Consider the following 24,369-nt stretch of genomic DNA (forward strand, 5'->3'; position numbering starts at 1 on the left):
AGTATTCTGTATTAAGAATTAGTCAACTTTTTATATAAACCAACAGATTTTTAACATCTGAGATAAGTATGAGTAGTGTGCTCTCTAAATTTTTTATCGCTTAATATTCAAATTTGGCATCTTCGCTTATTTGTTATCTGATGAAAGGTTTTTACTTGTTTCATTCTTGTTATTCTCCATAATACAAATGAAATAGTTAAAATTATCTTTAAAAAAATTAGCAAAAATATACAAATTTTATTCAGCTTTATTTTCCTAAAATAAACACTTGCATTTATGCTGGAAATAAAGCAAAGATAGCAAATTTTCGTTATTTCATATAGCCCACCAGAGGCCGAGCCGTTAAGACACTGAACACTGGTAGTTCGGTCCGAGGTTCGAATCCTGCGAACGGGCTGGCTGCATGGGCGTTTTCATGGTTTTTCCCATGTGTAACGTGTATACGAGCCAGTTTCCCTTAGAAAGTCCTCCACGAAGGCATCCCTCCCCTTAGGCAGATAGCCGTAATTAAATAAACCAAACCAAAACCATTATTGATCTTCATCAGTAACTAATAATAATATATGTAAAACAATAATAATTCATAATAAATTTTCCTGGTCAAAAGACAAAAAAAAAAAAAAAAAAAAAAAAAAAAAAAAAAAAAAGAAAAAGTTAAAGTGAGACATTGAAATCAAATTATGAGCCATACTGTGCACTTTTATAACAACTTTTCCATATTAAGGAACAAGTAGTACAACAAATTATACATGGCAGTAGATAAAAAAATAAGTTGCATTTTTTGTTAAATTTTTATAAGACATTAGAATAAAAATATACAAATTGCACCCACACAGAAAAATAATCTTTGTTGTTAAAACTATAGTGATCTGAAATTATAAGTTTTATAGTAATTAATGTATGCTAATTTTTTCAAATAAATGTATATTTGTGTGCTGAAACAGCTTAAATTAATAATACCATATATATGTTTTTTCAAATAAATGTGTGTGCTGAAATAGCTTTAATGAATAACACCGTATTCATTAAGCTATTTAATTTGAATATAAAAAGTTTAAGGGCTATATACAGAAGTCACGTAATATATTTTTCTTATTTATAATTGAACTAAAGAACAAAATAAGGAAAAGATCATTACAAACCTTGTTTTTTATGGAACTCTAAGTTTCATACATTTTATCATGTTATTATAATTATGGCGAGTCTTTAATCTTAATCTTAAAGTGACTTAAAACTAACTTAAAAGTGAGATCTTAAATCTCCTGTGGTGAGAAACAGTTCTAGACATCCTACTTCACTGAATTTAATATTTTTTTCACATTACGTTATGAATGCATATTCTGTGTTTGCTTAAAATTGATGACGAATATGGCGTAACTTTAGTGACGGTATCTTTGTGCATACGTTTATGTGCTTTTAAATATCTCATCACATAGAAAGATGCACTGCAAGATTTGCATTACGTTTAAATATTTATATAATATGGATATGTTTAAATATCCATCTCAGTAATAAAAGCAAAGTGCAAGCTCTTTGATTTAAACAAACTGCTAACAATTGACGAGATACGCAGTTGGAGGAGAACTAGAAATAGAGCCAAAAACGTTTCAGGACTGTCATGTGATATAGTCAATGACAGTAAAGATAAGCATTTTGCGTTATCTATCTTGAGATGCCTGTTGCAGCATGGCTCTAGAAACTTCTGGATGAATTGGTCACAGGGCTTCGAAAATAGGTTTTCGTGTCATAACGAACTTTGCATTTATCTTGCATAACACATCCTGCAGAGTATAAATACGGGTCTGAGAACAAGAGAGCTTGTGAATCAGGTGCCAGACTTTGCAGTTAGCTGAATTACAAGTTAGTGTTTATCCTGAGAGAGTGATTTAGGAAACTTTAGAATTTATTTCATGAGAAGTGAATTGCTAAATATCCCTATTCTCCTTGATTTGTTTTCAGCCATTTTTGTTCTGTGTGTAATAGTATTGTGCCTATTCTCCTAATAAATTGTTCATACCATCCTGCTTATCTGGACTCATTATTTAAAGAAACATCAACAATCCTATCACCTAACTGGACAATGATTATGTATATGATAAATGTGTAATTCACATTTACAGTAGAATAGTTATTATAAAGCATGACTTTATAAATAGATTTAATGTATGCGTAGATTAAGTATAGGATAAATGCATAGCTTAGATATACAGTAGAACAGTTATAACAATTTTATTAAATTTATAATAAGATACATAATTAAATTAAAATGAGACATCCAGATTAGTTACATAAAAATCAAATAATTTGTTATAAATACACAAATTTTAAAAATACTTAAATAGCATAATTTTCTTAAACATTATTTAGTGACTTTTCTTTTAAACTTTTGGCATTCAATTCACTGCAATACAAATGATCATAGCTGGGATCTGAATTAACAATTAATTGATTTAATAAAATAGGTTTGGTATTATTTTTTTCTGCTGTTGAAGGATTTCCAAACTGTACTTTTTTACACACTTTTCGTTTTTTAACTGAATAAAATCTCTTTTGGGGAACAATTTTTTTATTTGTTGGTTCTTTTGAAATTGAAGCATGTGCTTTATCTAACAAAGGAACTTCTAATAAATGTTCAATTGCATTTAAATGCTTTTTTTATTTGTGTAGCAAGATTAATGTCCATATTTTCAATGCAGTTTAATTTTTCAGAAATTGAAAATGAAGATTGAATAAGTTCACTTATGTATGTTTTACTTACTGTTAAAGATTCATAATTATTCCTAGTAGGTATTCTGTTTAGAGGGCCTATATAAGGTTCTGTCTTTTTTTCAGACATGATTACAAAATGTATATGTTTACACATATTATTTAAAATAGAATAATCATGGCATGTACATTTATAAGCTTTTAAACAGCATGAACAAAGTCTACAAGTTATGAGGCATAAATCATTACAAACATGATCTCTGATAATTTTATAAGAATTTTCTCCCAGTTCTGATGAAACTTCCCATACATCATCTTTTTTTACACAGTTAGCATTTAAAAGCTCAGCAGCTTTATGACGTTGAAATGTTTTTGTTGTCTTCTTTGTTATTTTTCCTTTCTGATATTTTATGTAAGTGTCAAACTTTTGATCATTGACAAGATTAATTAACTCGATGATACATTTATCAACCCGTTTGGTTTTCTTCCCATCTAAATAAATATATTTTAATTTCCGATGAAATGTTTCAACATACATATTGGTGTTGATTTTAGCCCCTTTTCTGAAACAGTATGCCCACATTTTGGCTCTTTCAAAATAGTATGTCATAAAATATTTATGGAATTCTCGCGTGTCTTCATCTTCACATAGTTGCTCAGAAAATGTTTCTAACATTTTGTTGAACATTTCTTCATCTAATTCATACATTAAAGTTTTTAAAGTTTTGTACACTGCTTGTCTTTTATGTTTTGGCACAGAATTCAAATGACCTTTCCATGCTCTGTCCACATGCCAAGCACATAATAATTTTTGGCAAGAACCAAATGTTTGCTCCCATGCATTATAGAACATGGGAGCATCATCGCTCATGAAAACCTTTGGCTTGATATCAATGATCTTTTTGATGCAGTTAAAAAAGTTTACCAAAATTTTTTCTGATACTGTTGATGATATTAAGAAAGCAACTGGTATGCCCTCTTCATACTTATCAACGACAAGCAATGTTACAAGTTCAAATCCATAAGCAGAAATTCCATGTGTAGAATCAATACAGATTCTATCATTACCAAATTCTATCAACATTTTTTTTTGAAATTCTGTCATTATTGCTAACATGAAATCATTTTCGTTTACATTTGCATATTTTTCTCCTTGACGTTTATACATCAGAACGGGGTTGAATTCCATTTGCGACATCGTATTAACCCAGGACCAAACACTTGTCTCATCATCTGTTAAAATTAATCCTTTAGAAGTAATGCTCAGACCAAAATCCCTTTTAATGTTATGCAGGTCTTTTTTCGTTATTAACTGTTTTGTTTCAATATCATCTCTCGAAGAGAATCTTGCATCTTGCAAAATTCGTTTCTCTTCCACCCCCTGCAATAATTTACCTGAAATAATTTAAAAAGATAATTAGGAGATAAAAATTATATATACTATATGCAAAATAAAGTTTTTCATTTATATGAACTTGAAAAGAAAATTTTATATTATTTTATACCTACTAAATATGAATTCCATGCAAACAATGGTATGATATTAGAATATCAGCTTGCAACTGAAATTTTTTTTTAATGAACATTTCATTGCCCTAATCAATTCTTTCAACAATATATAAAATAGTAAGTGTTTTGAAATTTGAACATCAACTTAAGGAGTACAGCAACTGAGACCAATATTTATCCAGCGCTTTTTGCATTTCTGCCTTATAAGACACAAGCAACGTAAGTTGCAATGTTTCAGGAAGTGAAATGTTGGTACCCTAAGTAGAAGCCGGACATTATAAAATTTGATTTTGAAGCCGCAGCCATCAATAGCTGTATGTTAGAATTTCCCAGTTCGACTATATTCGGTTGTAACTTTCATTTTAATCAATGTTTGTGACATAAGATGAATGGGGAGAAATGGGTGTAATAAAGGAATATAAAGAGAACGAAGATATAAGACATGTCTGTAGAATGATTTCTGCCTTAGCTTACTTGCCAATAGAACATGTAGATGATACTTAGAGCATTGTATAGGAAAAAGCTTTTAGCATTGACAAACTTACCACATTCATTGATTCTTTTGTCGAGTAGTGAATGGAAAATCAAAATATGCCCATTAAAATACGGAATGTACATGGACAGCATCATAAGACAAATAATTCTGTTGAAAGGTGGAATTCTAAATTAAACACAATCACTGGCAGAAACCAGCCTATTGTGCACTTATTAGTTAAAATACTAAAAGAAGAAACACAAAAAAGTGTCTTTTAATTTGAAAGCCAGAGAATTAGGCGACCCTGAAATAACAAGGAAAAAAGCATATGTAAAATTGGATGAAAGAATTAAAAACATCCTAAAAGAATTCGAAACATCAAACAATTTAGAAAAATGTCTAAAATCTTTAAGTTTTGTAACTAGGTTGGACTAAATTGTAAATTATATTTATGCCTTTATAATAAAGGATAGCTAGTATTTATTTACTAGTATCTGTTTTGTATATTTTACTTCTAATATTTATTTTTACTTACATTAATGCAGCTAATTAATTTTATGGTAACTGCACCTGTTCTAATATTTGACTCTAAAATACAGTTTTCCACAAAATCCCTGAAATTTTTATTTTTATTACATTTTATATTTACACAAAAGTTTTTATTTTTATTACATTTCGCTATGTTTAAAATGCATTCGCACTATAATATCATCACAATTTAAATACATATAAATAATTAAATATGATTGGCAAAAATGTATTTATCATTGTAATTCGATAATCGAGTGCAAAAACAGAAAACATCGGTAAAAGAGATTTGGCACTTAAAATACTGTTTTAAATTATATTTGCAATTTTTAAAAGTATTTATTTACTTATTTATCTGCACCCTTTATCTGTTCTAAGATGGGGAAAAGATGTGCAGCTCTAACCACGATGAGTTTCGAAGTGTCTGCTCTGGTCACGAAATTGTACGTGTCCGCTCTGGCAACGTCCGGTGTAGCCACACCACCTGTTCACAAATGTGACAATAGATTACTGGCAAAAACTCTAAACTGACTATTAGCTCATTAGTGTAATATAGTTACTGAAAAATGTAAATATCATGACAGATGTATCTTATATACTAAAAACTAATGGAATAAAAAAAGTATCTTTAAATTTACAAATATGCCTATACAGTAGATTAGTAAGAAATATGATACTTAATTTAATAATAAGAAAAACAATTGTTACAAATCTCAGGTTACTTAAATATAGATAATTAATCACTTTTATATAAATATTTAATATGCTGTTCATAAATACAAGAGAAAACAATTTACCATAATTTTAAATCAGGCAAAATATTAATCTTAGTTTCATCTAGATTTTGAATCAAACTTCAGCATTTTCAAGGTCCCTCTTCTTCAAGAGAATTATCCAAATTTATATTAAAAGCAGTTGACAGAGAAACACAAACATTGAACCATTCAGATAAAACAGTAATGAAATATAACAAATTAAGATATTAGAATTATAAATGTGTTAATTCCTTCATAACACATTTAGAATTATAATATCTTGGTTTTACATGCTTCATTATTATTTTCCACAACAGAGAGTGTTACGTTCATCTTTACTTTGCTCTACCCACTCCTTCCATTTTGCAAAAGTTTTGTACTCCTGAAGAGATACCTGTGTCTGATTGTCCTCAAAGCTGATAATTTTATTTAAAATCTATGCAAATTAAGTCTGCTGTTAAGACTAATTTTAAATTTCACACTCACGTGTTTCTCTCCCAATCTGAATTTTCCATGAATGATTTTCGTTATCAACTTCATTAATATTAAAATTCATTCACTTTTGGAATTTTGAACCACCTGTATATTAATGACAGCTAGAAAGGCTCCAACTGCATAAGTAATTATAGTTTTATTTAAGAGAAATTAATACAATCAAAATACGGTCTAACACATAACTTGCCTGCTATACTTTGCTTTTCTTGTTTAGGAATAGGGAGATGACAAAGGGATTTTTCATGCTTGTAATGTTCTTTAAAATATACAGCTTCAAAACGATTGCCAAAATCTTTTAGTATGACAGTAGCTGTGCAAGAGAAACCTGTTTTGGAAGTCCCTTGTGCTTTTAGCTGTCTTTCACCTTTGCCTTTTGCTTTGTATGTCCCACTTCTATTACAGCAAAACAGCGTCCTGGTGTAATTTTTATGTTTCTGCCCAGATGAATCTACCACAAAATGAGTCTTTGTTTTTCTTTCTTCATCCGATAGCCATGAATAAAAGTCTAATAAATAAATAAATGTATAAATTTTCATAATAAGGGCATCTGATTAGTAAATAAAAATATGCAGATTGCAGCCACACAGAAAAGTAATCTTAATTGTTAAAACTATAGTGTTCTGAAATTATATGTTTCAAAGTAATTAATTTGTTAATTTTTTCAAATAAATGCATATTTGTGTGCTGAAACAGCTTAAATTAATAATACCATATATATGGTGTTTCTTCAAATAAATGTATTGCTGAACTAGCTTTAATGAAGCTATTTAATTTTAATGTAAAAAGATTAAGGGCTATATACAGAAGTTACGCAATATATTTTGCTTATTTATAATTGAACTAGGAAAACAAAATAATAAAAAGTTCATTGCATACCTTGCTTTTTTTGAAACTCCAGTTTTATACATTTAGTCATATTGCTGTAATTATGGCAAGTCTCTAAGTGAGATCTTAAATCTCCTGTAGTAGGAAATAGTTCCCGGCATTCGTCTTCGCCGCATTTAATATTACTTCGCCTTATATTATGGATACGTATCCTATGTTTAGCTAAAGAATTTTTTGTACAAAATTGCTTCGTACAATACGTACACGAAAATGGTGCAAATTTATTATTTAAATTCGTGTATTCTTTGTGCATACGCTTCTCATGCGCTTTCAAATATCTTTTCGCATAAAAAGATGAACTGCAAGATTTACATTTAAACATATCCATTTTGATAATAAAAAAAAAAGCAATATCCTTGATTTAAACAAACCGCTAACAATTGGCGAGAAACACAATTGCAGTTGGCGAAAAACCAGAAATAGCGCCTAAAACCAAAGAATCAACGTTTCGGGAGTGTCACGTGGTATACAGCCAATGACAGTGAAGATACGCATTTTCCTCTTCTGGTCTTGAGACGCCTGTTTTTAAGACTACTTTTCCCTCAATATTAACTAAAAACTTTTTTTTTTTTTTTTTAAATTTTATTTTTCAGATCCCTAGATGTAGATGGTGGTGCTACGAGAATGCGAGGCCGCATTCCATCAGGATGGACGAGCATTTGTGGGATGGCATCGTTCATTATAATCAGATGACGCGACAAGCTGTGAAAATAAATCTTTTACTTTTCCGATGATAGAAGGCAGACGATTCCGCCATTAAGACGATGACGCGATTAAAAGATGTTTGAATGTAAAGACGATTCCTTTTCTTCATCTATCTCATCTATTTCCTTCTACGTATGTAATTACTTTGTAGTTTGTAGCAACTATTCATATTTCATTAAATATTCAAGTTTTACATAAATCGGACTAGTTTATTAGCCCCTAGAGAGCCACCTAAGAAGTAAGTTTACAAACATCATATTCCTAGACAGTAAGTACCGATTCTACATATATATATATAGGGTGCCCACTAAAGTCCGGTACCGCCTGTTTAACCGTCGAACGGCTGCAGCTGTAGTCATAAAAGTGATGTCTAGGTTTAGTAAAGTGGCGCTATGCGCTACCAGATGAGATAGCTTACAGCGCCACCTTATGGAAAATATGGACGGAGTTAGCGTCCCTATCTCGGAAACGATACGAGATAGAAAGAAAATGTGAACTACAAAGTTGTAGAGCATCGTCGATTTAGTACGAAAAGACATCTTCTGGATATGAATGATAAAAACGCAACACTGAAAACGCACATTTGTTTCTTCACGTTTTCTAAAACTGTGCCATCACGAAACTTGAACAAAAGGAGGAAAGATTATTGTTTGCACGAAAAACCAGCCCGCATAGCGGCACAGTGGTATCACTTGTAATTCACAATCGAGTGGACTGTGGTTCAAACCCTTCGGAGTGTATCTTTGTACTGATTTGTCTTTACAAAAAGAGTAGACAATGTGCAGATCGTTCACAATCGTGTCCCCAAAAACGCATCAACTTAACGCATTTTAAGCCTGGTGTGAGAATTTGTGCATTGTGAAACGTCCCACCTGTTCACCTGAGACTGCTATAAAAAGAGATATCTCCTCGGGGTTGAATGTTGAAGCTCAAGGTGAGGGAGCAGTTTTCAAAAAATGATTATTGTGGATGGTTCTACTTCAACTACGGTGAATGTGGGGGCAAGGCACGATTGGCAGCGTGGTTATATCGGCAACGTTTTTCTGCAGAGCCGCATCATTCGTACAAAAACACCCTACAGGTTGTGAAACGTTAGAGTCGGCTGTGCGATTAGCCGACTTCGATCTGGCAAACCAGCTAAGGTAGAGCGGAAAGTATAACTGGAAGATGCATTATCATACGTCCTCACATATTACAAACAGCAGGACAAGAGGGATAAATGAAAAATGTGGCTTCTCAAAAAGTCGTGTTTGAAAAATCCTAAATGAATCAGTTATTTATCCATACCAGCCAACACCTAATCAGGCATTACTAGACGAGGATGCCGAGAGACATTTCGCATGGTTCAAATTCGTTACGAACCAGAGTGATGTCCTGCCAACATTCTTAGCAGATATAATGTGGACGGATGAGGCATGCTTTTCCCAAAATGCAATATACAATAGGCAGAACACTCATTACTTAGCAGTGGAAAATACATCATATTCTGCCGAAATTCGACATCAAATACGGTTTCCGATTAATGTTTGGGTTGGAATTTATAATAAGAGGCTAATTGACCCAGTATTTTACTAGGGTACGTTAACGGCTGGACGATATTTAGAACTTCTGCAAGACATAATACCCGATTTTGCCGATCACCTGCCGTTGCTTCAATTCCGGATGGTTCCAAACGCCGGCGCGCCTCCGCACAAGGCGTCACAAGATGAAGCAATTCCTGATGGACGAATTCAGAGAACAAATAATCGCGTATGGTGGTTTCGAAGAGTGGCCTCTACGTTCACCTGACCTGACTCCAATGGACTTTTTTCTTGTGGGGATACCTCAAGCAACAGGTGTACGCGACCCCTCCACAAACTTTGCAGTACACATTAAACGACATATTAGAGATGCTTATGAAAACGTGTCATCCTGTATGCTACAACGCGTGTAACGTAAATTTCTAACAAGGATCCAGATGTGCATTTCAGCTGATGGAGAGAAGTTGAAGTTTGAAAATAAGGGTTGCTTGTGACAACAAGCTGGTTTTTCTTCTTTCTAGGATCGTTTCGGCTTGTCACAATGTGATCGCGAACAATCAAATGGACGTGTAAAACGGTATCTGTTCTTAACATTCATGTCCACGAGGTGCCATTTCGTACCAAATCGATGATGCTCTATAGCTTTGTAATTCACGTTTTCCTCCTATCTCGTATCGTTTTCGAGATAGAAAAGCTAATTCCGCCGTTTTCTACCAGGTGGCGCTATAAGCGGTCTTATCTTGTAGCGCAGACATCACGGCGCTATAAGCGGTCTTATCTTGTAGCGCAGACATCACGGAGCTATAAGCGGTCTTATCTGGTAGCGCATAGCCACTTTACTATACCTAGACATCACTTTGATGATTATCGCTACAGCCATTCTGCAGTTAAACGAATAGTACCGGACTTTAGTGGGCACTCTGTATACATATACTTCAACACGAAAAGAGCTTTGATTATGTATATACTATAACAGGAACAAAATTTTTATTTTATGAAACAAACACACGAGAAATTGTACTTAAGAACAGTAGTCTCTAGTGAATAGATTTATTATTACGTTGTTTGTTAACAGCAAGCTATATATTTAAAGACACTTAAGTTATAGGAAGGAGTTTCTGAAAAATGTGTTTCGAAAATACTACATAGGTTTTATTCAATCATGAAACATTAGATGACTTTTTTTCCCTTGTATCGCATTTCTAGAATCTTTATTTAAGTACAGAAAAAAAAAATCATTGTAACACTACCATGTATTTTGTAAATCTCATTGAAATGATGTCATTTGGTGTCAGTGTTTTGCATATGAACTGCTTCTTGAAAAAAATATGTTCGATAATATTAGCTATTAAAAAGTCAAGAAGCATATAAAATATGAATCTGAATTTGAGTGTGTTCTTTTTCTTATTTTTGAAATAAAAAAATGTATTTGCGCTTTTTTGTTTGCATTTGCTTACTCACTTTAAAGGTGAGTAGGTTTGTAATAATGCATTATTTTTTTGTTTGTTTCACATAAGATAATTTCCTCAGTCATTAATTTTTTCATATTATTCTTCATATAATAGTAATTTATTCTAAACTGAATTTTAGGAGAGAAAGAAAATTCAGATTGATAGGTTTCAAAATAATTTCAAAAGTGCCATCGGAACCATCTAGTACTTGTTATATGTACCACCGAAACCGTCCTTTGATACTTCTAGAATTTCCTCTGCTGGGGTGGTTCCTCCTGCATTTTCTGTTTAGCGTGTAAATTCTGAGTTGGGTAAACGTATTTTTTAAGTCTTTGCGAAGCTCTTTCATCATCTGGTTCCTCGTGTGTTGACTTCCCACTGATCGTCGATTACTCAGTTGATCGCTGCATCTGTGGGATCCTGAAACTTTCCTTTCTTTCTGGAAATGTTTTTTCAGTTGTCTCGCACCCCCTTTATTCGTCAGTTGCCTTTTTATTCGTCGTCTTTGTGTTTTTTTCCTTTTCCTATTTTCGGCCTCCTTTCTTCTTCCTTCCAGGACTAGCATCGCCGACGTCGATAGTAAATTCACCGTACTTCTAAATGGTCCTTTGTTGTTTCGGCTAGGTGATCCCCTGAAAAATGGTTTTGAACAGAAGCATTTTAGTTCCCTAGTAATAGCGCTTAATTTGATCCACGTTAGCTTTTACAATTTCACCATTTGGAACGCATCTGACAGATCTACGAGAATATAGACCAATCTGCCCTAAGCGTCTGTACACGGTCTGCCTTGAAATTGTCGTACCAGTCGCCGAAGAGAGCTGACGAGACAGGTCTGAGGCTGTGCTCCGCCTGTTTCTTTTGGCAGTAACTGCCAAATACCGGTCCTCGTTCGGCTTTGTAACTCTGGGGCGACCTGTGCTGTAACGTCTACTCACATTACCATCATCTTGGAATCGTTGCCAAAGCCTGGAGATGACACTCTGGGCAATTCCAAGTTCGTCTGATACTTCCAGTTGGGTACGCCCACATTCCAGACGGCCGATAATTCTACCACGTAAAAAATCATCCAAATGCTTCCTTTGTGTCATAACTATTCGGTTATTGCACTGAAATGCTTATAAAGTGCTTGGGAACAATTTTACTTCTTTGCCTGTATTCCTTATATATCACTCTCTTACACTCTCGTCATTGTGACGTACCATCGGTGTCATCTGGTTACTTCCTGAAATTTGTATATGATTCTTGAAGATATGTGTAGTGATTTTACAGGTGATAAAATTATTTTAGAGTTCTATTTCCGCTTGACTCCGAATTATCCTTAATTTATGGACATGAGTGCAGATATTTTTACAGATTTATTACAGATTTATTCTTGAAAAAAGAATCTGTTCCGCAGTGCGGAACGCTACGGCCCGCCGGAAGGTTCTATCCGGTCCGCGGATATAATTTTAACTTGCCGGTCCGAGGCAAATTAAAAGAAATATATAATTATACATTATATATCCATCTCCTTTTCTACTTTGTTTAAATATTATTTTTTTTCTTCCCATTTTTTTCAAAGAACTGATGATCTTTTTACTTTCTCTGTTTTTGTTCTATAAAACGTAAATTGACGAAAATAACAAGCACAGACAGCTTTCAATCGGTAAAGTGTTAAAAGCATGATTTCTTTGTTAGTTATAGCTATAGATTGGCTCCAACAAGCGTTATCTCTTTCTCGGGGAGCAGACATATGGGAATCCAATATAGGTGAATTAGACGTCACATGTGGCATTTCAACCCCCAAAATGGCTACTTTTTTAGTAGTCATTTTGGGGTTGAAATTGATTCAGAGTACCTGGAGTGATGAATGGACATGGAAAGGTATTTTTACAGTTGTAAAAGATAAACCAGTGTGTTTCATCTGCAGTGAAGCTGTAGCAGTCTTCAAAGAATATAACATTTCTTGTCATTTCACATCTAAGCATAAGAATTCTAATTACGAAGCAATGTCCGAATATGAAAGAAAATGAAATGCAGAAAGTTTTTGTAAAAAATTATCAGGCCGACAAAATTTTTTCAAGAAGGTAAACAGTATCCAAGAAGCAGCTACACATGCAAGTTACATTGTAGCATATAATACTGCCATCTCCGTGATCGGGAGTTTGTTAAACAATGCCTACTCCAAGTTTGTGATGTTTTATGTCCAGACAAGAAAAATATGAGACTATAAGCTTGTCTCGAAAAACGGTGACATCGAATTGAAGACATCGACAAAAATTTGACAACAAAGATTGGTCAGTTTAAATTTTGCTCCATAGCTATGGATGAAAGCACTGATATAAATAGTACTGCTTAATTAGTATTATTTATAAGAGGTGTTAATGAGAACTTTGAAATTGCCGAAGAACTGGCGTGCATGCTTTCTTTAAATGGAACTGCAACGGGATGTGATACTTTTCGTGAATTTCAGGAAGAACTTTTAACTTTGAAAGTGCCTGTGATAAATATACGTAATATTACTACCCATGGAACACCAAATATGACAAGAAAAAATGGATTTCTTGGACTCTTTAATCAGAACTATCTCGGAAACAATGTTGTTTTTCTACGCTCTGTGTAAATTTGCACTGAATATGAAACCAGTGCTTGATGCAGTCGTGAAGCTTGCAAATACTATTCGACTTACTCACAGGCAATTTCGAGATTTTCTTTAGTCCGTGCAATCTGAATACTCTGATGTGCTGTATTACACGAAAGTAAGGTGGCTTAGTGCAGGATGCATTTTTGAGCGAGTCTGGCATCTGAAAGACGACACTGTGTCATTCTTCCACGACACACAGTGTTCTGCGGAGTGCGAATTGTTAGAAAGAATTGTTACGGAATGGCTTTCGGACTTTGAATTTTTCACAGATCTTTGTCACATGAGCAACGTGAATGTCAAGATGCAAGGGACAAATCAATTTATCGACAATATCTTGGCCCATCTCAAAGCTTTTAAACTGAAAATTAATCTGTTTGCTGGGCAGCTAGCTAGCTAAGAATGACTAGTTTCATTTCCCGAGGTTAAATTCAATATCTTAAGTAAATGAAGACAAGCTTAAGAATTATGAAGCTGGGTTGAAAAAAACTACATTTTGAATTCGAACGCAGATTTTAAGATTTCAGTGCCATTCAAACAGAATTGGATATTTGTACCATGCCTTTCAACGTAAATTGTAAAACAGTGAGGTCAGATTTGCAACTTGAATTAGTGGAGTTGCAATCTAAAAATCGTCTCAAGCAGTTGTTTCTAAATATGCCAAAGTTAGAGTTTTACAAATCATTATCGAAAGTAAGTTTCCCAAATTTAATATGTCACGCGCAGAAAATCAGTGCTATGTTTGCTTCATCTTATATATGCGAAGAAGTGTTTTCAACTATGAACCTTAGAAAGAATTATTTCAGAAGCAGACTGACAGATGAGCATTTAGCTTCGTTCCTTAGAATCAGTACATCTCACTTCGAACCTCAATATAAGGAACTTTTAAAAATGAAATCGCAATTTCAATCATCTCATTAACATATTTAAATTGTAATACTTGTATATTGTTTTTAAAATTTTAGAAAAATTTATCTTGGCGGAACCTTTTTTTTTTTCCAGCGACCAAAAAAGTTTGTCTTGACCGTCCCTGTCATAGGTTATGGCCTCTTTATCAGTGAAAAGACTAAAAAATTTCCAAAGAATTATTAATCCAAAGGGACGTTAGCCCAGAAGGGCTATTAGCCTCGAAACGGGATTTTGTGTCGAATCACTATAAAATTCTCTATCACTTTAAAATTGTTGACACCAAATATTATCGCCTTGTATGGTATTTAAAGCAATTAAATAATGAAGAATATACGTGAATGTGTGTACGCTTCTCGCATTGTGGGAAAAAAACAACGGTACCTAGAGTCATCAAATTTTGAATAGTCCTCCACCCACATGGAAGTCCGAATTTGGAATTTGTTTTATTGCCTGTTTCATATTTTGTAAAGCTTTAACGCATTTTTGATTAACAAACATAATGATTTTGAAGAGAGCAATGGCAACACTGTACGAAAAAAAACATTTTTGTCTCCACGCCCGAGACTGGATATTCTGAAGATATACTGTTTTTAAATATTTTTAGCCCAAAGGGACGTTAGCTCAAATGCTCACAAAAGGTATATGTGTGGGTAAATGAAAAAATGCCCGTTTGGGCGTAATATAAAATCTGAAAGCTTTCAGATTTTTACTCACTCGTCCGAAGTAAAGGAAGTATTGTAATCACGAAAAATTCCGGACATCATATTTCAACGAAAATATCCATGTGATCGCTATCGGATACAATTTAACGATGTTTTTGCGTGACATCTGTACGTAAGAAGGACGTATAAAGGACTCTTTTTTTCCCAAACGTATTGCAAAATTGATTTAAAATGGATTCAGAAGAGAATTTTTTGAGTGACGTCTGTACGTATGTCTGTATGTATATATAGGACTGCTATAATGTATAGTTGTGCACCTCCCTTTTTGGTTGCAATTTGCGGCACAAAATGTATATAAATATATATATATATATATATATATATATATATATGTATATAAAATGTTGTATGATCTTAAATTCACTTATTGCGAAATCGAGTTATTCTACTACTTGCGCAGTTGCTGCAAAGTAAGTTAATAATCTTAGGCGATAATATAATCAATATTTCTTTAGTATATATATATATATATATAATTTATTTCCTAAATAATATTGATTAATTGATTATATTATCTCCTAAGTTGCATTTAAGATCATACCAAATTATATATATATATATATATATATACACTAAAGATAATATAATATAATATATATATATATATATATATATATATATATATATATATATATATGTATATCTTCCGGTTAAAGTTTTTATGCCTTTAGTTAATATGCTTGCAATAATCGTAGAATTATCAACAATTTAAAAGTTGTTTAAGTGTGGCTAAACGTAATTTTTTTTTAACCTTAGCAGCCGCATTTGTTTACATTTGAAACTTAGCAGAATAGTGAATTAAATCAGTTTCTGACCCTTCGGTGTCTTTTTGCGGAGTGGAACCACGTGTAAAGCTTCAGCTTTGTGCACAGAAAAATCTGCCTTCATGCCTACTTCTTCCAACAAAAAGCAAAATATACTTCCACGTATTCGAATTTTTAAATTTCATTTTTTCTGAAATCCTTCTAGTTTGATGGCAGTAACTTGTCATTTTAATAAACTGTAGTGATTATGTATAGCTTTTCTAAGAATGGTTTCCAAGGTGAGCTACCAAAGGAGGACTGTAATGCTAAGTTGTCTTAAAAAAATTCCAATAGGTTTGGTCACTCAATTGAGTGTTTAAACTCTTAACACTAGAAGCGCCGTTGGGGTCATTTTGACCTTTTTTTTTTCCAATTTTACGCTTTTTTTTAACATACAGCTGAGCTTCGAAGCTGATATTTTTTTACTTTTTCTAAAATGTTTCCAAGTATACTATGCCAATTTTTCATATTTCTACGTTAATTATTTAAACAAATAATCACAGATATACCTAAAACAGCCAACTGGGGTCATTTTGACCCTCATAAGAAAAACGACACTAGGAGCACTAGGCCATTCAAAACTTTGTGCAGATGATTTGTGGAACAAGAATTGAGGACCACCTGTGTTCAAAGAAACAATGTCACGCAATCAGTTCCGTGAAATAATGCGGTATCTCAGATTCGATGTCCGAAGCACCAGAGCTGATCGTCTCGCCACTAACAAATTTGCTCTCGCTTCTGTAACCTGGTACAAGCTAATGGAAAACTGTTATTTATGCTATAATCCTGGACCAGAAATAACCGTTGATGAACAATTGTTGCCTTGTAAATCAAGATGTAGATTTATTCAGTATATGGCGAATAAACCGGGCAAGTTTGGCATCAAATTTTGGCTAGCAACTGATGTAAAATCCAAATTCGTTTTGAATGGTTATCCTTATCTGGGCAAGGATGAAGAACGACCAACTAATTTACAACTTGGGGAAAGTGTAGTTCTCAAATTACTGCAACCACATCTAAACTCCGGACTCAATGTCACAAGTGACAATTTTTTTACTTCTGTGAAACTTGCAGATGAACTTTCTGCGAAATAAACCACAATTGTGGGGACGATGCTTCTGAATAAGCGAGAATTACCCCCATTGCTCGTGACACTTCTTCGGCACGATATTCATCTTTTGCACTGAAAAATGGAGACAAAACACTCACAATATATAGGTGCAAGAGCAGAAAGAATGTCGTGATTCTGAGCACGATGCACAGTAATGTGTTTGTTGACGACAGCATAAAGAAAAAACCGAACACTGTCACTTACTACAACAGTACAAAATGTGGCATTGATGTCGCAGATCAGATGCTGAGGAAATAGAGTACAAGTAGTGGAAGTCGCAGATGGCCTGTACATGTTTTTTACAACGTCCTTGACATTGCTGAACTCAATGTTTTGATTATATTCAAAGAATCCTTGGGCACCTCTATTTCTCTTCGAGAATTTATTCTTGCACTCATGGAAGAACTACGAGTTGGTGCACTACGCAACAGATGCCCCCCAATTTCTCAAATACAGACACTTAAAGGAAAGAAATGTGCATTTTAAAGTTGCAAGGGACAAAACAAGACTGTTGTCAGCTGTGAGGGATGCCAGAAAAATAATTTGTGGTAAATGTGTTGCTGTCACTGTAAAGCGTTCATATTGTATCACTTGCGGTAATGTATAACAAACTTTATAAAACATTGCGTGTTTATTCCCAATTTATGTTTTTTGTAATTTTTTTGCATATGTTCTATTTTCCTCTTTTTGCATTTGTATCTTTTGTTTGTTTTTCAAAGATTTTGTTTTTGTTTTTGTAATCTTACATTGAAAGATCTGTGCTAATTTGCGCTAATTGCACGAACAAAAAATTCTAAAGTATAAAAAATAAATAAAAACCTCTAAAAACTCTTTTATGTGGTCATTTCAGCATCATTTCAAACATTTACTGTGTTTCTACTTACATTTCTTATGAGGGTCAAATTGACCCCCAATGGCGGTTTTCGGTTAGTCTGAAATTCGGCTGTTCTAGTGTTAAATTCAGATTTCATAAAATTAATTTAGTTTGATGGCAGTAATTTGCTGTTTTAAAAGAAGCGAAATGTCTTAAACTTGTATTAGTCAACTTCTCAAAGATTATGCTTCTGATGTGATTCTTATGCCAGTAATTCTATGATGTTCAGCCTGATATTCAGATTTTTGTAAAACGTTTCTTGCTTAAGGTTTTCCTAAAGGAAATAGCTAATCTGATTTGGGCCACAATATTTCAATGATTTTTACTTTGCAGAATCATATGCTAATTTTGAAAGAGGGCAGTTTAAGTCCTAACAATTCTTCAGCTATTAGAATCAACAGTTGAAGATTCATATAGAAAGGATTTTATTTTATTTCTCATAGTTTCTTGTTGATTCAAATGCTAGACTTGCTGTCACTTGGCAATTTATGTATTGATCATGCATTTAAGTAAACTAAGTTTTGTTTTTCATTTTCAAATAAATGCCATTTGCTTAGATATCTACATTTCTTGAATTGAAAGTTTTTGGCTGTCAGCAAGTCAGTTATTCATGGTTTTCTATTGCAATTCCGAACATGTGATTTGTACATGATTTTGTTAATATATGGTAGCTAAACACTTTGTGGTATATGTTACACGACATTGAAAACTTTAAAAAAATAGTCTTATTGGCATTATTTAGATTGTAAAAGAAACAGGTACTGAAATCTCACTTTTAAATCCTCATGTATGAGAACAAGTCCTTATTTATGAAAAATAATGTATCTTGTATCAAGTATCTTATTATACACGATAACTGCTAAATAATGAAATAATTTTCTTTTCGGTTGCAAGAAAAGGTGCTTTCTTAAAATTTTGTTTACTTACTATTATTTTGATTTTATTTTCCCTTCTCTCCCGTTCTCTATTTAGTTTTCCTGACAAAGTTAAATTTATGATAATTGAAATTGTCAACTATATCGAAAAACGTATTTTAATTTGAAGATTTTTTTCTTTTTTCCATCATAACAAAAAATTACGCTAAGAAATTAATAAAAATTGAGTATGAATAAGCTTCTTAACTATCACTTACTCCGATTTATTTACTATAAATTATTCTGAGTATAATATAAAGATATGTCACGCGATATCTGAAAAACATTTTTAGAATTTTTCCAGACACAAATTATATGAATAATAAGATTAAAAGCTTTCCTTAAAAATTAAAAGTAACCTTTAATAAAAAAATTCTTTAAAAACTGTTAGTTTTTCAGTTCTATATTATCAAAATTTAAACTTATGATTATGTTGCAATATATCATGTAATAGCAATTCTAAAATTTTAAGAAGCCTTAAATAAAAAAAAAATATTTTTAAAAACCGTAAGTTCTGTTACATTCTTACAAAATCAAGTGAAATTTCTATGTATATCTGACAAACGGATTTAAATAAACTTACAAACGAATGAATCTAAAATTGATAAAATATTTAAACTCTAAATGTAATTTTAAGGATTCTCACTGGATTCCTCCCCATGGATAGGTCCATAAATATCAACTTAAATATGAACTGGATTTCACTAGTAAAGCCTGAAAGTTTATAACTGTGTTTGTTGTATGCTGAAAATTAGTTCGAAAGAATAACAAAGTATAATTCTGCTAATTCATTTATTACCTCTATAAGAGAAAAACTGATTACTCTGAACATCAAAATATATGAGTAAAACTTGGTCAGTACCGCTGGAACAAGTATACTTCATCAAAAGAATTATGAATATGGAATATCAAAAAACCTATAATACCTGATATACACACCATCGATAAAACAATGTTACATAAGATACATACGTGAAAAGAACAACTGCAAAATTGGTTTTGGCTCTTTGTATACATTACGACTTACGATTAATATCAAACGATTAGGGTGTTGCTCAGAACACAAAAATGCATTGTGGGAATATATTTATGCTTTTGTGTATATGTGATAATACCTGGAAGCAAAAGAAACTGTACGTTTGCAGGTGTAAGCAAAATGTTTCTGTGTTAGTAAAAGTTTAAAAAGAATATAACAACTTCCATGGCATTGAGATGCAAAACTTTCGTTGCAATAGAATTTTTGAATATATTATGATGAAGTTATTAATGTGAATTTTTTAGAACGTGTAGAAACAAATTTTCAATTTCCTCTGCAATTTTTCGTGAAAACTTTGCAATTAAAAATTGGCAAGTTATCTCTCTCTATATATACATATAGTAAGAAATTTAGAAATTGGCATGATTTTATTACTTTATTTAAAAAAATTTAATTATATATACATATGTATATCTTTTCATAAATACTGATATGAAAATAAAAATTAAATTAACAACATAAATTGAATGCAAATTTTTTGACTTATGCATAACGTCAACGATATGTTAAGTTCAGTATTCTATTAAAGCTGGCATATTTTGGCTACGTACATATTTATTGGGCACGTACTCACAAATTATAAATTTTACAAATATATATCGCTGATCAGGAATACAAATATAAAATATAACTTCTAATTAAGATATTTACATAAAATTACTAAATCCAAATTTAAATTGGTAAAATATTTGAATTTTAAATAAAGTTTCAAGGTCTCCTGGATATTAGCAAATGCATTAATTTAACGTAAAATAGGCTTTAGTTTCAAAGATGATAATATAGTCTGTAAGTGTGCAAATGTGATTACAGTTAAAGGTTAAAAATTTGTTCCAGGGAATAAAAAAGCAATTTTTGTTTCATAGTAAAATTTTTTTGATTTATAATTATTCATACCTGATTGTACTAAAACTGAGTATAAATATTTTTCTCATCGTTTCGAAAACTACCTGAATACAATATCTGATATTTTATAAGAAATTCATTAGAAATTGAAAGCTTTTAATAATTACAATTCGTAGTTTAGAATAATTACAATAAAACAGTTCGTTCTTTATTTTCCTTTCGGAAACTTAAATTATTATTTTAAACATATCTGTATTCTGTGATCAGTTATAAACTAAAACGCATTGACTAATGTGACAAACAATATAAACTTCATTTGTTTTTAACATAAAATTTAATCAGGAATTAAGTTGTGATAGAAAACGTAAATAAATATCTAAACCAAGATGTATTTTTTATTTTCTTTTCGTAACTAGCAACTACACTTAACTTTGATAAGCTTAACCTTTTGATAAGCAAACGTACAGCTTCCTTAGGAACACAAATCAAAAACATACATTATATATTTTAATATGTTATACAAATAAATATTAATTGATGTTTTACAAAATAAGTAACCAACTACCATTTTTTTTAAATAGTGTATTTACATTGTAAGATTCGACGCACATTGTAAGTATTTGTAAGCAGCACAACTCAGTACAAGGCAGAAACTGTGGAGACAAAGAAAGTGTAAGAACTGGCAAAAATTGATAAAACATCATTTTACATGTAAACATAAACCTTAAATAAAACATGAGCTAGAATTTGTTGAATGCTTTCTTTTTATCAATATACCTTCATTGAATGTAAGCGAAATGATTCAAATGTCTTCTATTGGATTTTGTTTCTTATTTTCATGTTTGCAACGATATTGCAAACTGGAATTCTCTTCCCCCTTCATGAAAGATGTCGTTTCACTCTAGCGATGGTTTGCAATAAAAGTAATATGAAATATCTTGAATATATATTTGTCTAGCCACTTAGTTTTAATAATGAGAATATTATATGGTGGTCTCTCATTGACCCACCCTGTCCTCGGAAAATATTCCCAGTATGTAGTTGTTCATGCTGTCCCTTAGGTAATTATTTAATTATGAGGATGCATTCGATGTCCCTTAGGAGAAGGAATAATTTGTGACATTTATTTGCAAGCTGACGAAATGGGTTGAATATCTGAAAGTACTCTCGCAGTACCATTATACAAGCAGGCTAATGAATTATTGTATATCTTGCATTACTGGACCGATTTTCGAAATTTAACATGCGTTTTCTATGTCTCAAAAGCGCGATTTAGGGTATATCTATTAGATTTATACATAGCATTATTCTAACATAGGTAGTTTGACACAAAATCGAACTTTTTCTGAAGTAACATATTAATTTCTTTCCATATTTTGATTCTTCGACTCAAATTATGGCAGAGTGAAATGCGATTTTACATATTGGCGCGTTTTGAAATTTGGCATATTTGTTATAAGCGATAATAACGCCAAATGTGGTTTACGCACTTTGTTGAAATTATTTGGAAGTATGTACGATGATCTTTTTCTGCTCGTGTACATTGAAAAAAAAAAAAAAAAAAAAAAAAAAAAATCTGAAATGTTTCAGATTTTAAATTACGTCCAAAGGGGCTTTTTTTAACATTTTGTGTGTTACCTTTCTTTATTAAATATCATGTTCCTCGCACTTAAACCATAAGATCCAGTGCAACAGCAATATCGCAAAATAGTTTTAAAACGAGCATATCTTTAGAAGTTCCGATACAGAGACTCACGCGCTGGAGATAAAAATGTTTTTTCTGCACAACGTTGCCATTGCTCGCTTTGAAATCCTTGAGTTTGTTAATCAAAAATTCGTCAAAGTTTTAAAAAATAGGAAATCGATCATAAAACAAATTTCAAATTTCAAATTGGGTCTTCCACATGCTCATATTCGTTGGAGGATTACGTTATTCAAAATTCGATGACTCTATGTACCGTTGTTTTATCACAATACGAGAAATATACATACATTTACGCAGATTTTTCATTATTTAATTTCTTCAAATATAATGCAGGACTCTAACATTTTGTGGCAACAGTTTGAAAAGTGAACCGACATTTATGAGTCCGACGCAAAATGCCAAAACGAAACTAATAGTCCTTCGGGATTCAAATCCCTTTGGACTAAAAAAAAAAAAAGGGGGGGGGGAAATAGGTTGCTATAAATTATGAAGTTCGGCAAGTGAATTATCCTTGGCGCAATCTGAAAAAAAAAACACCAAGGTTAATTTTAAAGTTCTCCATAAATTTCTCATCAAAAATTACAAAATTTAATATCTAGGCATAATTTGATTCGTAGGAAAACAAATTGCTATGTTTGTAGTATCTGGCGACTGTTTGGCGATCAACAAAGCGTGTTTGGCGCGCGTAGCCTCTTCTCCAAAGGGAGTTACTGTATTTTTTTTTAGAGTTGCATGTTAGCCTCAGGAGAGGAAGGTTGTAGATTTCGCTATGCTGTAGTAGCGACGTATTGCTCTGAGTTTACTATTATGCTTTGAACTATAATTTTAATAAATGCTTGTTTCGTCTTGTTAAATGGTGACTTATTGAACCACGAAGGCATTAATTATAATGTTATTTTTAAAAAAGGTCTGATTTTATGTCAAAATAGAAGAACAATGCTATATATAAAAAATCTAATATATATCTCACTTTCGAGGCATAGAAAACGTAAGTTAAATTTCGACAATCGGTCCAGTAGAATGAAAGATATAGAACTATTCTCCTTTTTTTTTGTGCAAGGTGTGGTGTAGATATCCGATAATTTAGTTTCTGGAATTAGTTCGCATTTAATCTTAATGATGATCTACGAGAATCTACAATCAGACATTATTATTGGCGCAGTTATATGATGTCAATGATTATCTTAGCATCCAAATTTTACTGCGAATGTGTACGGATTTTTGCTACTTTTCAAATAAAGAAGAATTGCAGCAATGACATTTTTTCATATGCGTTACTCGTTACTTATACGTATTATAAATAACTTGAGATTTGATAAACTAATTCAATAAGTAAGTAGAACTGCGAATATCATAGCTATCACTTTTAAAAAATAATTTTTGTCTAAATTTTCATGTAAATTTGTTTCATCATGCTTCCCCGAAAGTAAACTTTATATGTCTATAATTGCAACACACTGCATAATCCTATTACTTGAATGAATCATGCTGCACAAATGAAAGACTGAAAAATTCCTTTTCAATCAAATATACAAGTTATTTCCATATTTTAACCAGCTTCAAATAATTTTCGAAAAACAAAATGTACGGTTAAAATTTTAATAAATCTTTACTGAGCTTGATAAAAATATTAAAAAATCACAAATATCCTGAGAAGAAAATGTTTTTAATTTTAGAATATACAGAGCAGCATTTAAATCTTTAATTTCAGACTTATATTAATTTGACTTTTATGATTTTTATTTGACTTTAATTTAAGACTTACATTAATTAGATCAATATAATTAGATTTATATTAAGATT

General features: G+C 32.0%; 1 protein-coding gene across 1 annotated transcript; it reads right to left on the bottom strand.

Annotated features, from left to right (window-relative positions):
• Window positions 1-2,205: 2,205 nt before the first annotated feature.
• LOC146993529 (uncharacterized) lies at window positions 2,206-5,374 on the bottom strand. The gene has a single exon (XM_085827605.1). It carries the CDS (start codon window positions 3,902-3,904, stop codon window positions 2,633-2,635), a length of 1,272 nt encoding a protein of 423 aa, XP_085683731.1. The 5' UTR covers window positions 3,905-5,374; the 3' UTR covers window positions 2,206-2,632.
• Window positions 5,375-24,369: the final 18,995 nt, after the last annotated feature.

Source organism: Stegodyphus dumicola, chromosome 12 (genome assembly GCF_044657685.1).
Source record: "Stegodyphus dumicola isolate Sdum_Otavi_A_Nest chromosome 12, ASM4465768v1".
NCBI lineage: Eukaryota > Metazoa > Arthropoda > Arachnida > Araneae > Eresidae > Stegodyphus > Stegodyphus dumicola.

What these genes read in the sequence shown, in the direction of transcription:
- LOC146993529 (XM_085827605.1), bottom strand. Translation starts at nt 3,904, where the DNA reads ATGTCGCAAATGGAATTCAACCCCGTTCTGATGTATAAACGTCAAGGA.